This window comes from Aphidius gifuensis, linkage group LG3, assembly GCF_014905175.1.
Source record: "Aphidius gifuensis isolate YNYX2018 linkage group LG3, ASM1490517v1, whole genome shotgun sequence".
Lineage (NCBI taxonomy): Eukaryota > Metazoa > Arthropoda > Insecta > Hymenoptera > Braconidae > Aphidius > Aphidius gifuensis.
The window spans coordinates 2410074-2429589 of NC_057790.1; the positions used below are offsets into that span (position 1 = coordinate 2410074).

At 25.4% G+C, this 19516-nt stretch overlaps 1 protein-coding gene across 1 annotated transcript in view; it reads left to right on the forward strand.

The window, feature by feature from the left end:
* The window catches only part of LOC122851388 (neuroligin-4, X-linked), a 100679-nt gene that overhangs the window by 66407 nt on the left and 14756 nt on the right, over positions 1-19516 (forward strand). Inside the window, exons 2-3 of the mRNA XM_044150570.1 lie at positions 16362-16520; positions 18941-19138. Coding sequence (XP_044006505.1) covers positions 16362-16520; positions 18941-19138 — 357 coding nt within the window. The remainder of the gene's footprint in view (positions 1-16361; positions 16521-18940; positions 19139-19516) is intronic.

The window sequence follows — 19516 nt, forward strand, 5'->3', positions numbered from 1 at the left end:
CATATCCTGATGGGAATACGCTTTCTTCAAAATTTGAAGTATACTTGCAAGGAGGTAATAAAACTTGATATTGCCTAAAGCTCACACAAAAATAAAGATAGTAGATATATTTTAGTCGCGTGTGCGTCACTTTATTACTTCACATAATAAAATTTAACGATAAGCACACTTGCATCGTTAAGTATATAATCCTGATACTTAACAAAATTCATGTATAATAATAGTTTTGAGTTAGTCACATGCAATGGTCAGCATAATGTACACACAAAAAGAAAATATTATATACATGCACATGTACATTTTAATCTTTATAATTTTGAATTCAAAGAAAATATCATAAATTTTTAATGACAAATACTGGCTTAACATTTATTACAAAACCAACATTACATATGTGTTTATGAAAACCAAAACAATAAATATAATAAAAGTATTTTGTTAAATAAACAACTACATAAACACGCAATTTATTTTTGTATATAAATAATTAAAATCAACAATTAAAAAATTGTTAAAATTGAATATAAAAAAAAGCAATAATAAAAAGCTTAAAATTGCATGCAGATATATATTTTTTTCAATTTCTTTGTAAATAACGACGTGTGTAAAATTGTTTTGTTATTTTTATTATGGCATATATATATTTCTTTTAATTTTTACATGAATGAAGTAACAATGAGTACAGAAGAGAGTCATAAATATTTTTCATCCAGTTATTTCGAGTGAAAATTTAAAGCACAATGTGTAGCATATACAAAATAACTGAACAATAGAAAGTAACTATTTGTTTGTAATAAAATTGAAAATAATAAAAAAAAAAAAATCAAACGCGTAATCAATACGTGTGTATATATAATCTGAGCTTGATAAAATGAAAAATTTTTTGAAATAAAAAAGTCAAGTTAACACTCAATATTTCACAGGATTTGTGAAAATAAAAAAAAAAAAAAATGTAAATATATAGGTGTTACAGAAAAATTTCAAAAATATTTCAAATGGTCAGTGTATATCTCTGAATTTTCAACATTGAAATAAATAAATTTACGGTGGATTAAAAGGTATACAGTATAAATTTTACATTATATAATTAAATTGACACTATCAATACGAATAAATAAAATAAATAAAATTAATGGTCAAGTTAATTCAAAATAAGACATTTTCATTGTGTTTAATTGTTGTTGTGTTTTTTAGTTTGGCAATTTTATATTGATTTAATTATCTGAATGAGTTATCTCAAGTGTGTCGACAAGTTAACGATAGTTATCAGGTTGTTTGTGGTCATGAAGGTACCATATCGATGTAACACGTGATTTTGACATCAGTCAAGCATGCTAACCCACACACAAACATCTCTCTATTTCAAACTGTATATATATATCTTAAACTTGGCAATTAAATTTCAAATGTCATTGTATCCTTCGATTGCATAAATGCATAGGTATATATTTGGCACACTTAATTTCAAAACACATTAAGCTGTTTTGTTTTTTTTTTGAAGCCATAAATTTATGTATGAATTTAATTATTTTATTGCAAATGACAAAATCATTTATAATACTTTATATTGATAAATTAATTAATTCAATATTTTCAATTATTCAATAATTTGTTACGATAATAATAGAGATTTAATGTTATTTGATTTTGTATACAAACATTTGATGATAAAATTATATCGCTAATTTATGCAAAAAAAATATACCATATATGTATTAAATTTATTATCATTAATTGCAAAATTATTCAATGACAATGTTGAAACTTAAATTTGTAAAATGAAATATTTTATGTTTATCTTTATATATTTTGTTAATGTTTTATTTCTTTGTATATATCTAGTAGTTAGATATAAAATTAATTTCAACTCGTTAAACACCAATATTGAGTCATTGATTATTAAATAATTTAGTAACTTATGATGATAAAATTAAACGCAAAATTATTATGCAGGTCAACATTGAATAATTGAAATTGATTTTTAAAAACAGCATTAAATGTAAATTGGGAAAATAAAAAAAGAATAATCTTTAAATTAAAAGGGTCTAAATATATACCTGACATTTTTGGAATATAATATCAATTACTTTTTTTAGACAAGTATTAAATCAAAATGAAAAAATAAAAATTATTGACTGTTGAGAAAAAGCAATAGGTCAATTTTGCAGGTGTTTTTTTTTTTTTTCTTTTATTACTTGTTTAGTTTTTTTTTTTTTATTTTTCTTTTGAAAAGTTGTGAACAGTTTATGTCGAGTTAAATGTAATTATGAAAAATATTGATCGTCGTTTCATTACAGTGAAAAACTATATTAATTTGAGGTCAACCAGCAACATTTTGGCAAACGCATATTATTGGTGAATAATTTATTTAACGTTTAAAACCATTGTAATACGCTCTGACGATCATGATTGTGGTTTTAGTTTGAATCGAGTGCTCGTATGGTTGTGTTTTGGGTAACAGCTTGTAGCTTTTCTCTTTTATATATATAAAATATTTGTATTGTTCAGTATTGTTCATGTTGTAATAACACTGCCAAACATATATTATCTCGTTACAATCAATCGACTGGTACATATACATATAAATGAACCTATATATATTTATTGTTTCTATAAAAATTAATTCTAATCGTCAGTAATATACATGACTATTCAGTATTGCAAGAGAATATTCGATTTTGATAATTATTAATGAGAAAACAATGAAGAATTATATTTCGCGTAAATCCAAAATGTAAATACTTAATTTCAATTTATAAATAAATAAATGAATAATAAATGTGATTATTCAAATATTAAAAATATATTATTAAATAAATTTATAAATACTTTTCAAAATTAAAAATTAACTCTTTTTATTTTCTTCCAATTTAATAATTTATCATGACCTGCAGACACAACTCAGAAATTTTCACTGCGGGTCATAATTCTAATATTCAAACAATAACAAAATATGAATGAAAAATAAAAAAATAAATAAAATAAATAATGGAATTTAAATATAAATTGAATGGAAAATATCTTATTTATAAAATTTTTTAACATCGATAACAGATCAGTCGTAAAACGAGCAAATAAGTCATGTCAATGGTCATACTGAATAACGGCATCTTTACAATTTTTTTTCTCACAAAAAAAAAAAAAAATATATACCTATCTATATATAAAAATAAAAATCAAGTATATATTGCAATTCTTATATTGTCACAAAGAAAGGCCTCTTGCACACACTCTCTCGAGGAATATCTTGTGTCAGAAGAGAATATAGAATCGTTTTCCCTTTGAGAATCGAGATACCTCTTATTCTTCTCTTCAACTTTTTTTCTTTTTTCATTTTTTTCTGATCATGAACTATTTTTTATTTCATGCACAGTATGTACATTATAGTGTACACTTATGTAGTGATATAAAGAGCCATCATTGCATGGAAAATATCGAAATTCACGTGTATATTTATTGTAAAATAAAAGTGGTGGTGGTATATGTGCTCTTTTTTTTTTTTTAAAAAAGCATATTGAAAAGAAAATATGGTATAGATGGGTGAACCCTTGGGCAACACATAAGCTCATGTTGCGACACATTTTTCAAAGAAATATATAGGTACGTATATTTTCCAACACAATAGATACACTTTGATATCGAGATATATACATTTTATATTTAACTCTTTACATCATAAGATATCTAACTGTATGCAGAATATTTTTTTATATTCATAAAATTTTCTTTCACAACTCACAGATAGCAAGTCTATGAAGTAACAAAAAAAAAAAAATATTCAAATTATTATAAATATAATTTACAGTCCAAGAAAAATATTTAAAAAATGAAATTGAATAAAAAAAAGAAAAAAAAATTCTACTTCAATTACATTTAGTATATAGTTTTGTGGAGTGTCCAGTATATATTATTTTCCAGTAGCATCACACACTGAATTTTCACACGCTGATTACCGTACACATAAGTGCATTCTATGAATAATGCATATTAATTTTTCTATATCGCAACAGAGGTAGTTAGTTGGTTCTGTAGCGTTTGTTAAAGTTAACCCATGAAAGAGAAAGATAGATAAATATAACAAAAAAAATATGTGTATGTTGGAAGAAGCAACGACATTCAGCTACATCACGGAATTTTAAGCACCAATTATACGGCTAAGAGAAATGAAAATTAAGAGTGAGAAAGACTCAAAATTAAAGTGTATATGTAGAGAGAAAATGGAATTTCGTTTTTGCTTTACCAGCCAAGATAAACAAGATAATTAAAAGATAATTAACAGATAAAATACTCGAACGTGACCATACGGTTTAAATATTTTTTTTCATAATTAAATTTGTAATAATCTTGATATTACAAATTTGCTTTTTATATCAAAAAGAATGATGACACGTTTTTCTTCGTGCATGTATATAATTTTATTTAATTTTAAAGAATTGCAATCTTTGACAATATACTGCAAGAGAGAAAAAATAAATAATTGCTTTTGATATGCACAAACATATTCTTCACTGTTTGAATGATTTTTATAATTAGTTTGGATTAATAATTAATGAAATAATAATAAAAATAATCAGCCTGCAGCGATTGCACATTCGCGCAAACCAAAAGCAAAGTAGATATTTTTTCATATATAAAAATAAATATAAAAAACAAACACAAATTAATTAAAATGAAAAAAAAAAAAAAAGATTGGTGATCTAGATTAATTAATATATTCTAGTATAAATATATAAATGAATGTTGATTTTATAAAAAATTAAAATAAAACTGAATAATTGAAATGAATATATATGGTTTTATTTGTAATATAAACCTAAATTTAAACTTGGCCAGTTCGTTTTGTATGTTGAAACACATATCCCAACAGTGTGTGGTGATTAAAGCTGAATTATCTAGAGACTTCATCTAAATAATCTGGAGCAGAATTTTCAGAACAATGAGATGGACGCAGATAGAGTTTGTACGCGTCCGCTTTTGCGTGTGTATATACGATAAAAGTTACAGTAAAATGTAATACAATTTACATTGAAATTGCACAGAAAACTTTGTAACATTATAAAAAAAAAAAAAATATATATTCATACATTGTATACTGAATTTCTATAATAAAAATAATAATAATGAAAAATAAATTGAAAGATATTGACTTAATCGTTTTGCGATTGCTTTGAGGGTGAGAATTGAAGATCATAATTGAATGTTTGAGTCAAAATAGTAAGTTTAAAGTAGATAGCGTTCATAGAGTTTCTTCAAGATCTTCAAGATCGACGACAATGTCAAAAGTTTGTTGAGCCAAAGTTTGATCAGAGTGAATGATATAAAAGAGAAAAAAAAATCAACAAAGAGGTAAAATCTTTTAGAGAAATAATACCAGACTTTTGAAATTTTTTGATGATGTTTAGAGAGTTTATTAAACTTGATATATCAGTGTGGAAAAAAATTACAAATAGAAAAAAAGAATAAAAGAAAACAATACAATAATGATATCAAAAGCAGTTAGACTTGAATGCACACAAGATATCTTTCATTTTGTCTGAAAAAAATGCGAGAAATCAACTCACATTGATATTTTACCTTTTGCACTTTTTTTTTAATTTTATTTATTCTATGTCTGAAAATATATTTTTTTTTATATAAATTGAAAGATTAAGTAAAAACTTGATCAGTTATTTTTCAATATCGTACATTTTTGAAATAAAAAGCTAATAAAAAATTAAAATAACAAAAAAATTAGAACGTCAAAAGCAATGAACGAATAAAAATTTAAATTAGATATACCCAATTAGTTTTTAATATTCTATATATTTTTTATCATTATTATTTTTTAAAATTATTTTTCAACGAATGCTATAGATCTATCCATGCAGATAAAAAAAATAATTTTTCATGAAAAATATTGTACCAAAAATAGACTATGCATTTCAATACAGATATCATTGTTAAAAAAAATTTTTTATTTATAATTTTCATAGTCTTGTATTTTGTTTTTAAATTCGCTTCTATGAATTTACATCACGCATGATTAATCCAAGCTTTCCAAATGAAATGGCATTGTTGCCATCAAGCGTACCTACTGAATCAGGACAAATGGTACAGCTATGCCATTGGAAAACATGAAAATGAATATTCAACCATATCAAACTTGATAACATGATCATAAAATGGATCATAAACATTTCATCTGCTATCCAATTTTTTATTTTCATTCATCCAAAGATTATATATTTTTAATACTACCAATAAACTAATAAATAATTCATAAATAAATCAAAAAGAGTTAAGTAGTTTTGAATAATTTTTGTTTTTGCATTATAAAGTAATTGATCCGGAAGAAAAAAAAAAAGAAAAATTAAAAAAACATGTGAGAGCTTTTTTGGTGTTTTAAATTTATGAATAATTAGAATTTTTTTTATTTAAAATCTAGTTACATCAAGTGAATGGTAATAAACTTGAATGACGATAAGAAAATGTTTCTCGACATATCTATAATCCTTTGTCTTATGAAGTCTTGAATTCAAAATATGCAAACCCTCATAGGATTATTATTCATTCTTGGCTTTGACTGGAAAATGCTTTTTGCCATTAAACTTCCATATGAAAATCCACACGTGTTAAAGCCAAAGAAGCACAAAGCGACCAAGTGAAGTTTGTGAACTGAGCACCAATTTTCACACAGCTATACTCTATATACATATATTTCATCTTAGAATATTATATCAGAGAATATATTAAATTACAGAGAGCATATATGCATTTCACACTTGGAATTTTTTTTTTTTTTTTATCTATAATTCAATGCTGATGGAATCTTCACTGTGACAATATTTTCTACCAACTGGATTATCACAGTAAATGTATCCATATCTACCAATAAATTGCATGCAATGGTTTTTTTTTTATTTAAAAATTATTCATCTCTCTTTTTCAAGTATAAATTAAGAGTAAATTATTTCCAAGTGAAATTAATAAATATTTAATGTTATCTTTTCAAATTAATAGAGTCGAAATATTCCTAAAACTATGATTTTTATTTTCTATTTTCGAACACATACTGTTTACTTAATAGTAAATGTTTGTTTTGAATTTTGAGCTGTTTTGTTTTCAATGAATTTGGTCTGTTCATTCAACAACAAAAACTCATTCAATGTTCATGTTCATTATTGTTATCGTTTTTCACAAGACACACTGTATTTCGAAATAACTGAACACACATTAAAACTAATCACATTCACCAATAAATTCATAAAATAGAATTAAACTTTCTCAGAGAATAATAGCTATTTATTTTTTTAATTTTTATTATTTAAAAAAAATTGAAATATAATTTATTGAAAATTTATTTCAAAGTTTTAAAAACTAAATAATTGTTTGAAAAAGGTGACTTAAATATTCATCAGCTTCTGAGTTAATCCGTTTTGATGTATATTACGATAAAAAGCCCTCTGATAATCTAATTTTTTTACAGTTTTTTGTTTTTTAAAACAAAAAAAAAAAAAAAACTCAAGTTTTAAAAGTCAATGTTTCGAAAAAAAATAGTTTTTTGTAAAAGAAAAAAAAAATTATATATTCAAAAGGGTTTAAGTATAAAGTCAGTGATGATATTTTTTTTCAACCCTTTTTTTCTTTTTTTTGCAACTCATAAGCATTTTAAAGTCATAAAAGTTTTACAATTTATCGGAAATTCGTGGTTGTGCTTTTCAACTTATTGATTTTCTTAATGCAAAAAAATTATTTTTAAAAATTGTAATGAGTCGTATGAACATTAGCAAAGCAATACATTTTAATTAATTTCAATTATTAAATTGTTCAATGAAGGTGGAATGTATATATATTTTTTTTTAAATAATGACAGGGTTTTCAATGCATTTTGAGAGTTGTTTTAAAGTTATATCACTGTGCAAACAGAAGAATAGAAGGCCAAGTCACAACGACATACGTATATATTTAAGTTCGTCATAGACGCATGTAACAACAATATTATTACACGTCAAGCTTTTCTAGAGTTTTGTTCTTCTTGCCAGCCTAAACTCAGTATGAGGTAGAACTTTTGTCCTCTTATACTGACGACAACTTTGACTTTACTGAATGTCGCTCAGTAAATTTCATAATGTAAAATACCTTTTAAATATATACTTAAATAATAACAAAGCACACACACTTAACTCCCACATTCATCAAATTCTATTAAAACAAAATAATGACATAATTATATAACATCAACACTAATAATAACTATTTCAAATTTATTCAACTTTAATTGTTTATTTTATTTTTCACTATTTTAGTAAATATATTTATATCTTGATACATATAAATCACATTGTCAATGATATAGCCATTTGATCATCGGAAAATTACGAGGCAATAGGCATTTGGCTCGGTGGTCGTTCTAATTTGAGACATAAAATCGAATGGCATTTGGACAAAACACAGCAGGTAGTTCAATACAAATAGCCAAAATTCCACTTCCACTCAGAAACTATCAATGAAATGTCAATCAAATCATCATATTGTCTTTTGTAAAATCTAATCATTTTCCGTTGATTCATTATCGTCATTAATAGCATAAACAATTATCTTTATTACTGAACATTAAAATTCATAAAAAAAAAAAAAAGCTTGTAATTATTTTAAAAGCAAATTTAAAAGTAAAAAAAAAAAAAATTAATCCAGAGTGATATTAAGTTTAAGAAGAGACCATTTAGAGGGTATTAATGCTATAAAGATAATTGGAAAATCCCCATTCATTTGGGGTAGCTAAAGTGACATGGATGGAAAATTCACGCCGTTTTTCATGTACTGCCTCGGGGGAATCAGATGGATACACGAAGAAAACCATACAAATAAATGGCGTGTAGATAGGTATAAGAAGAAAGAATTGCCATATTATCAAGAGTAATGACCCCTCTAAATATTGTCAATTTCATCTTGTACTGAAGTCTGATACCATCAGCTATAAAAAGTGTAAAAATACACAAGAATATAAAAAATAAAATGACAAAAGATTGAGCTAGAATATGTCTTGTTTTTTTTTCTATTTTTTACTATTCATTGTCTATTTTACTATTCTTACATACAAGTTAAATCATCAGAAAACAAAACAAATGCTTGAGGAAATAATAAACTCAATCGACGTTGGTTGTACCAGACAGTAGGGACTGAGAATATTTTTCTAGTGTATCCAAACAATTGTTGAAAATTTGGGACAAGCGTGGAGAATGCAGCCAAGTCGTAAACGAAAAGAAAAGAAAAAAAAAAAAAAAAGTAAATAATAAAATTGTATACTTTATTTTGCTACTTGTTTTCTCTTTATCGTTGATTTTATTTTTATATATTATTTGTATTTTATCTAGACGTTTTTTCAATACGTGAAAGATAACAAAATGAAATTATTTTTCTTTAAAAATATTATATAAAAGTCATGAAATATTATATATAATAAGAAAATTTTTATTTATTTTTTTTCGATTTTTTTTAGTAATTATTTATCATTAGAACGATTTTAGTTTTTACAAAGTTGAGGATATGGAGGATGTCAAAGAGACTTTGAACAAAAAAAGCACCACCCTCTGGCAGCAATCAGTCGAAAAGTTACTCGATGTATACCTCATTAAAAAAGTGTTTAATGATCTTATTCAGCTGAGCCAAAACGATGCAACTTTTATCTATTTTTTTCTTTTTCGTTTGATAAAAAAATAAAATGAAAATATATATAGGTAATTTAAAAACAGATGTGGTGGAGAAGATAAGGAAAAATAAAAATTGATAGTTATTGTAAATTTCAAAGAATTTTGTCATTACAATTTTGAGAATTTCAATAAATAAAAACAACAAAGAAACAAGTATTGTTGCAAGTATATTGAACAGGACTAGTATCTTTTCGTTTAAGTTTCGTATAAGAAGCAGTAAGTCTGGAATTTAATAGGCTTCGCTTTGAAACTTCTCAACAAATTGTTCCTCTGTATATAGTTCACAGAGTCTCTGTTGCTTTGCCAATAAGGTAAGGACGCCTTGCGGCTGCTTCCCTATACAGCCACGAAAATTTTATTCAAAATTTCGATGCCTTTGAGACTTGATCACGTCTTTCTCCATGTAATTCCTCTTATTTTTTTCATTTTTTTAGCTTTTTATATAATCGTCAAACTAATTAAATTTTTTTCGATATATAATTATTATTATCTAAAATATAGAAATAGACATCTGGTTGACTACGAGAGAAAAAATCCTTGGAAAAACTTCAAGTCATTTGAATTTCTAAAGCAGTTTACTGACAGTTTTATTATTTTTGGCACACTCGGGATAAAAAATTCATGCTAAGATGAACAAATAAACGAGCAAAAATGAAAAAAAAAATAAAAATGATGCTAAGACAATGACCAAAATAATGAAATGTCGAGATAGAAAAAAAAAAAAAAAAGGTATAAGCAAAGAAAGTGTGTTATGAACAAGATATTCTTTCAACAGACTCAAAAAAGATTGGACGTATAAAATGTCTCAGAGTATCGTATATTATTAAATTTATGCTGCAATTTTGTATTTTATTTTTAAAATAATATTTCAGTATTTCAGTAATCCTAAATTTAATTTAACTCTTGAACGTTTTTTCTTTTAAATCTTAAATAATCTTTGCAAATCTCTGAAGAAAAATTTTTTTAACGAACATAAAAACTGTCAAACGTTAAAATCATGATTAGAGACAATTTTTTTTTCTTTAATATTATTATATTTTTCATGATTATGACATACTTTATATTCTGATTTTCAAAGAAAATTTTCTTTTTTTTTTTCTATTACTGATGGAAAAAAAAATAGGGCCTATGGCAACATTAATGCTGCTTTTTTGCTTTCTCTCTCCTCGGATATGATTCACATTGAATTTTTATTGGTAACAGAAAAAGAGGGTCAAAAAAAAAAGGTAATAAAAGGTAACAAAAGGGAAAAAAAAAACGATAAGCAATCACGTGTCAAATTTACGAATGGATTGTAAAATTGACGTGATGACAGAAGCTACATTTTTGGTATTCGTCAAGCCAAAATCAATTTTGAATTTCAACCTTACATTCTATAATTTTTTTTTATTTTCTCAAGTTGAATATACTGACGACATTGTCGTCACTTTAGGCAATCGCACATGAAAAATACGAGTCTACGGGTAATCCTGGCAGCCTCAGAATTTTATCCCAGGACGAGTCGAGTGAATCTGGCTTTGTCTGAGAGACAATTGCAAGCTCTCGACGTGAAGACACTGAAGAATGAAAGAGTAGAAAAAAAAAGGAAAAAAAAGTAGGAAAAATAAATTTGAACATATAATAACAAACGGAGCAAAAAAAAAAAAAAATAGAGCTATTTAAAAAAAAAAGAAATCATTCAAATAAAAGAACAAAAAAAAATTTATTAGCATATAGTACGGTTGAGCTAATAATACTAAAAAAATAGAAAAAATTATTTAACAAGACAATAGTGCCAATGGCTTGACATTATTCTTGAAAAAAAATAATTTATTTGTCTATTTTATCATGGATCTATTGATACGATTTCACTTGATGATGATGCATCATCAACAGCAATTAAACACACCTAACTATCAACATGTTATACTCATTTCCTCTCTCCCTGTTTCTAATGTATGTGTATTAGGACAAGATCAACAAATCTAAATCCTCTATAGTAAACGCGATAGAACGTACAGTGGACAAGGTAAAGTACTTGAGATGTCGTTAGAGTGCGCACTAAGTGTGGCACTTTGAAACACGCCTTCGTAGCCTTGAGTATATATTCTCTCGCCAGTGAGTTAAAGACATTATCGACCTGATTGTTATCCATCTTAATGAGATATCAGTTACGACTATACCTCATCATATATTGTACAAAACGCGTAAGCCATTAATTTCTATTCAATTTGTATCACACGGGTCTTTACTAACGACTCTTGTCATTTTAAGTAACAATGTTGTTGTTATTTTTTTATATAAAATTTTATATTCAATATGAATAATTAATGAATATACCCTCTTTCTTAAAATATTTATATAAAGAATACAATTAATTTGCATATTCATTTATTTGCTTTAATTTTAAAAATTTTAAATTGATAGAGTTATTGTGAATTCAAGGAAAATTGGAATATCAGTTAGTGTCGGTTTTAAAATGTAGATGGTGGAAGTAAAGATAATTGAAGATGTCTTGTTCGAGTGGAAAAATATTGGCAAAAAAAAAAAGGACATAAAATAGTATATTAAGAATAAAAATTGTCAAGGTGTTTATGTCTGTTCGGGAGAACTATAAAAATATATATCAAATGATTCAACTTGATATGATAATTTATATGAAAAATTAATTTTACAAATTATGGTATGAATGAATAAAGTGTTGATTTATATAGGTGATAAAAGAAATTTAAATTTTTACACAAAAATTTAAATGTCAAGATTATTTGTCATTTTTAATGCTCATCGTAAAGTCTGACCCACTTTGTCGACAATTTGGCGTGATCATCATTATTATTTTTGTGGCTTTGAAGTAAAATTATTGAAACATACTTGTTGTTTTTTTTTTTTTTATTTCAACACTTCCAAAGCACACTCGATTAATTTTTACCGATAAAGAAAAAATGGGAAAGAAAAAAATTAGAAAAAGATAAAAATTAAAAAATAAAAAGTTTTGGTGATTTAGATGACTTGAGGCTTGAATAGGGGCGATGAAGAAGAAGATCCACCCTCTTTGGAAAGTTTTATTTTTTTCTCAAGATAGCTCGAAGATAATTGCCCATAGTTTTTAAAAATTTGAGTTATAAAAAAACTTGGCCACATTAGATAAATCTACTTTATTCAAATTTACATATTATAACTTTAACTTCTAACAAAATCATGTAAAACAATTGTCGATGATGATGAAAAAAAATGAAAAAAAAAACAAAGTTTTTACTCGACAAAACAAGAAAATAATAATATAACAATAATTAATGTTCAAAAAAAAAAAGTTTAAAATACACAAGAAGCTGTAAAAAATTTTTTACCTCAGTTGTAAAAAAAAAAAATTGTTCTGACAAAAGCTTGTACTTGTATTTCTGAAGTTGTTGAAGTTTCAAACAAAAAAAAAATATAAAAAACAAATAAATAAACTTACAAAGTGTAGAAGAAAAATTGTTCTACACGTTACAAAAGCCAACGACGAAGACTTAGCAATTTTATATGGTATTTTTATTACTTTTTTTTCTCGAAATAAAAAGAAGATGATACTCGTTTATAAAAATAATAATAATAATATTTCTTTTTTAAATTAATATCTATAAAAATTGATTACTGAAATATAGCTTGAATAAAATAAATCGTGATTTATATAAATATTTATTTATTTATGTATTTTTTGTGTTATTCATTTATTTTTTGAAGAAAAAAAATTTCAATTTAACGCTATATTTGAATACTGAAATTTATAAGAATTTTTTTGATTTTGAAAATGGAATAAAATACGAAGATGGTAAAAGAGAGAATGAAAGTTTGTTGTTATGCCACGTCAACGACTTTTATTCGCAAGAAAAAACGTGAGATGCGATTTCCCCAGACTCTACACATTTTTTTCCCCTGTGAATATTACGGAAATAGAAATTATAATTTTATTTATTATTTATTTATATTATATTTCATTATTTTTTTCCAGCTAGTTGAAATTTGTCATCGATCGAAAAAATTCTACATTACTGATGTAACATCCATATAAATATCGAGGTAAAAAAAAGGGTGACAAACGCTTGAGAAATGTAAATATTGCGCAGAGAGAATTTTAGTGAGAGTACGAGACCAACAGAAGTAACAACAAACCAAACAAAAAAAAAGGAATAAATAAATAAATGAATGAAATAAAGTATAAACCTAAATAAAAAAAAATAAATAAATAAATACCGGTGTGAGTCTGAATTAATTTCCTGTGTCGTAACAACTGTCAAGAAAAATTTCCGGATTCAATTTAAAAACTTATCACAAGTTTTGTTATTTATTTTCTATTTTTTATTTTTTATAGCTGCTACTTTGCAACAAAATAAAAAATAAATTGCTTTTTCTATAAAAGTTTCTTTACTGTAGTAATAATATTATTTTACAATATCTTGAAACCACAATTTATCCAACTATATTAATGAGATGTCGTAAATTATAATTCAACAGAAATATATATTGATAATAATTTAACATCAAATTTTCAGTATTTTGATAAGGAAAATTGTGGGAATATATGCATATAAATAAATGATAAATGCACAACGGTTATACCTGTCAAAAATTTTAATGATAAAACGGCAATGTATATGTACTTGAATATATATATGCATATTAAACATGTGGTAAACTTGAAAACAAACAAGTGGTGGTGTTTCTCAGGAGAATCACAGTCAAGCTTCATTTTATATCAAGGTGTATATACACACTGTAATATATTATCTACATATATAAACACAACAAGAAAAAAACAACAACAAAATAAACAAGATACACTAAAGTTTTAAGAAAAAATATTACATTTTATGAATATGTAAAATTGAACAATAAACCAGAAAAAAAAAATTGTCTTAAAAATTCACAAATATTGACATTGACGGTGTGAAAAATTATTTTATATACCAAGTAAAATATTATGCAAAATTTTTCAACTATGAATTATTATATACTTTGATTTTAACCGGAGATTGCAATTTTTTTTCATTTTTTTTACTTGAAACCTTGAGAGTTTTATCCAAGCAAAAATTATAATAAAAATTTCAAGAAAAAAAAAAAAAAGAAACAACCTTAACAAGCATTAACAAAAATAAATTTTGAAAAATGAAATATCAAATTGTTATATATAATAAAAATAATAACTTGATATTTTCAATTGAAAATTTATAAAGAAAATTAAATTATCAAACGTGAATAATAACATCTGATTTGATAACTCAAATGTACAAATGCTAACCGACCACATTAAATTTGTACTAATGATAATTAAAAGCTGTATAGCATGTCGTAATGTACAGGTCATTGGTTCAGCAAAAAGAGAGAGAGAAATCAAGAGAGGGAGAGAGAGAGAAAATTGAGGTTGGTTGACTGCATCAATCGTGCATTATTACATGCTAATTCATAAGAGACAAAGTTATACCATATATACAGGTCATATATGAAAATGAGGTACATATAATCATAGCTCAACGAATCAAGCGAGTTACCAACCTCACAGCCATTACAATACAAAATTTCATTGGACTGTACATGAAAATTTAGAATATATATCGTATAACAAATTCAAAATACATATAAATGAAAATTGTGCGTTTGTTTGTTGTTGTCAACGATCTCATCAAGTTATATGTATACCTGTATTTTATGAGAGCGATTGTCAAGTGGGCATAAGTACAAGAGTACGTGTTGTGTGTATATACATACATATGACTACACATGTTACAAAGCTTCAACGTCATACAAAATTTTACACTAATATATTTATGTACAAGTATCATAATAAACAAAACAAATAATAACATATTTATTTTATTATACATGATTTATACAAACATCAATAATGTGCATATATTATTTTGATAAACCCTCAAATTCATTTTAATATTTTCATATAAATTATTCATTATAATATTTAGACACGTTTTATAAACTTGTCAAAATTCAAACAATTAAATTTAGCTTTACAATTGAATTAATTTTTAAATAAATTTTTATAAATAGATGGAGTTGTTTGTTTTTGTTTTTTTAAATTACCTAAATGCGCGTTGGTTGTTAATGAGTTGGTGCTTATCATTATTGTCAATATTGCGAGGCAAATTGTACAAAGCTTTGTGATGAGTTTTTGAATTTAAAAAAATATATTTATACAGTGATGGTTTTAATCGATTGACGAGAATATATATTTGCTATTTTATTTTTTTTTCTTTGTTTTGCATTTAAAATTATTTTGATGGGGGATTGTAAATTTAGTATGTGTATGAACTTTATAATCTGTCGCATGAAAGTTTACAACAAACGAGAATTTGATGGGCGGGTAGGTACATATATCATGTGATGTATGTTGGGTCAAGCCGATTCGTTGGTACATCATTGTCGAAATAAAAGTCTGAGGTAATCCGTTACTACAGTGTCAAAAGTTTATGGGCCATTCTTGAAAAATATATATCATCTTATATACTTTAAGTATTTTTTTTTTTTATTTTATATATATATTTTCATTTGAAAAACGTGTTATTTTTACACTGCAGTTGGTGGTGTAGATGTATGCGAATAATTTTATTGATAAACGAGTTTGAAATGGCAGATTGCTTCAAGCATCGTCAGCTTTTGTCAATCTATCATTCAATAATTTTTATTGATTTAACATTCTAGCTGGAGCAAGAGACGGCGCCAACAAAAGATATCCAGTTATCGTTTTTGTTCATGGTGAAAGCTATGAATGGGGAAGTGGTAATCCGTATGATGGAAGTGTACTTGCAAGTTATGGTGGTGTTGTTGTCGTCACAATCAACTACAGACTTGGAATTTTAGGTAAGTCCAACACAAAGCATTATTTTTCACAAAATACCATAAACCGTATTTCCGAGGAATTTAGGATTTTTATTTATACATTCTTTATTGATAAAAAAATTAAAATCTATTTTCAATTTTTGTCGAAAAAACCTACAAAAGTTAAAAAATGCTACTCTTCTTGTCGTCAGTGGTGTCGTATCATAAAAATGTGAAAAACTTTGATAAATATATTTATGATTTTATTACAACTTCAATTGAATTCAAAAGTATATTTTTTATTTAATTATTAGAATATATATATCAACAAAAATTTAAAAGATACACGTGACTTTAGAACTTATTTCAGTAAAAAATATATATTTCATTTATTTATTTATTTTTTTGTTAAACTATATTTTTTGAATCCTTGACTTGGAGAATTTTTTTTTATTTTTATTTCATATAATTTTTTTTTTTTTGCGAGATTAGCTTTTGCAAGAAATCTAGGGCGAGAGTTCTCAGCGTGTAGGGTGCGAAAAGTACACGAAGCATTTGAGAATGGGAGTGGGAGGTTGGGTTAAAAAAGGGGGTAGGACAAGTAAAGAGATTGGAAGTTCCGTCAAGTTGCCCTGGTAACCAAGCAAGCAAATCTAATAGGAAACTCATTACACTCAGGTCTTCCGTTTCAACGGTCTACGCTCTCGTGACATTACTATCTCTTGAGAGCCATGCACGTGTCACCACCAATTTTTACCACAATCTTTAATCCATCCGATTACAGTATCATCATCAAATTTATATTTCATTCTTTTATTTTAAAACATATATTATTTTATTTTTTTTTTTCATCGTAAATTTAACAATGATTGATATTAATTTTATTCAAGCTGTATAAATTATTTTGTCAAATGAAATTTTATTATTTTCATAACTTTATAATTCATATAAATACTCGGCTATATATGTATTTTAACCGATGAATAATTTGAGCAGTACTTCGCAATGTCGTTGCCGGTGACCCGCTGGTATATATGCTCCCCGCATGACAAATAGTACGGAAGCCTGCGTGTACCCAACTGTGACACCAAATACGGAAGTTAAATTCTGACAAAAAAATTCGCGCATTGTTTTATTCTTTATTATTTTATACACTGTTTATTATTTTATTATTTATTTTTTTGTTTGATAGATACCTAAATGCTCTATGCTTGCTGACAAATACAATAATATCAAAATTGCAGTCGATTTATTTTATTTCAAATATAAAAATTGACAAGTAGAGATATTATATAAAGAATATATAAATATTTCAGCATGCCAGTCATTTTCTAGTACCTCAACATGAAAAAATAGACAATAAAAAAATTTCATCCCTACACGAAATTGCATTTTTAAACTTGCAAAATAATAAATGAAAAAACAAAAATCAAAAAAGTATATAAAAATGGACATCAAATTGAACAAAAGCAATTGTTGATTTTTTGACTGACAGTTGTTTTTCAAGCTTTTGTAAAATAATATATTTGCATCAATTTGATCAGAAAAAATCATATATATTTCATACGATTTTTTTATAATAAAAAAAAAAAGCTGACAAGTGTGATAAGGGTACAAGCGAACAGTAAAAATAATTATTTATTTGTTTGATAAAAATTTAATTGAAAATTAAAAAAAAATTAATACGACAAATGGAATTACACCAAAGTTAATTATTATTGATAAATAAATTTTTTTTTTTTTTAAATTATATAAATATTTCTACAAGAATAAAATTTTAAAAAATCAAACTGAATGGAGCAAACAAATAGACTAAATATTATTTCCTGACAAGAAATGAACAAAAAAAAAAAAAAAAAAAAAAGTTTTTATCGATTGCAATCAATAACTTGTCACACATTACTATTAATTCTCCTTTTTTTTTTTTTTTTATCATTTAGATGCTATTCACATACAAAATACCAACAAGTATGATAATTTTCTCATTTCATTAAAATTTTACTATTCATCAACTCATGATAAATAAATCAATAATAATTTGCATCATTTTATAATGTTCATGGATTATATAAATTCTTGTACAAATTAAATTTTGGGTATAAATAAATGACAGGTCAATTGATTAACGATATTCAAAATAAATTATAATGACGATTGGCTTTCAAGTAGAATTATACAACAGCTTGAAAATGTTGGTCTAGTAGATAATATATATATTCACATTTTACTATCTGTTTAAACTCGATCAATTTATTTACCTCGAGTAGTGACACAACACCGCGAATCACGAGTAGTCGAATGGTTATCGTAGTGTCATTAAGAGCACTAGAATGTCGAAAGGTGTGAAAGAGGATATTCAAAGGACAAAGTGTGACAAAAACAAAAAAAAAACATTGATAATTAAAAAAAATATATCTATATGTGTATTTTGATGATAAACTTTTGTTAATTTTTGATTATAGGTTTTCTAAATGCCAACACGGATTCGCACTTACGTTCACCAGCAAATTATGGTCTCATGGATCAAATTGCAGCATTGCATTGGGTTCAAGAGAATGTTGGATATTTTGGTGGTGATCCGGGAAGTGTAACACTTATTGGACATGGCACTGGTGCTGCATGTGTCAATTTTCTAATGACTAGTCATGCTGTACCAGATGGTAAGCTAATTCAATCAATCAATTGTATAATTATTTTTTTTTTCTTCTATTATTTAGTCTAAAGATTTTTATATAATTTGATCTTAATTGTTTATTTAAAATGAATATGTATTACTAACAATTCAAATTATAAAAATTGCATTGTCGAATAAAATTATTAACGTCAAGTCACGTTCAATTCTCTCGAGAGGATATAAACAAATTTTAAATGCAAGAGATGTTATACAGCATTAGAATTGATCAAGATTGAAGTTTCTAATTTAGATGACACTGTGTGCCAGGATAAAAATAACCAAAAAGGTGGTTGAAAATAAAAAAAAACGGACAAGAATAATCCGTGCAAGACGAAAACTAAAAGACGAAAAAAATATAAAAAAT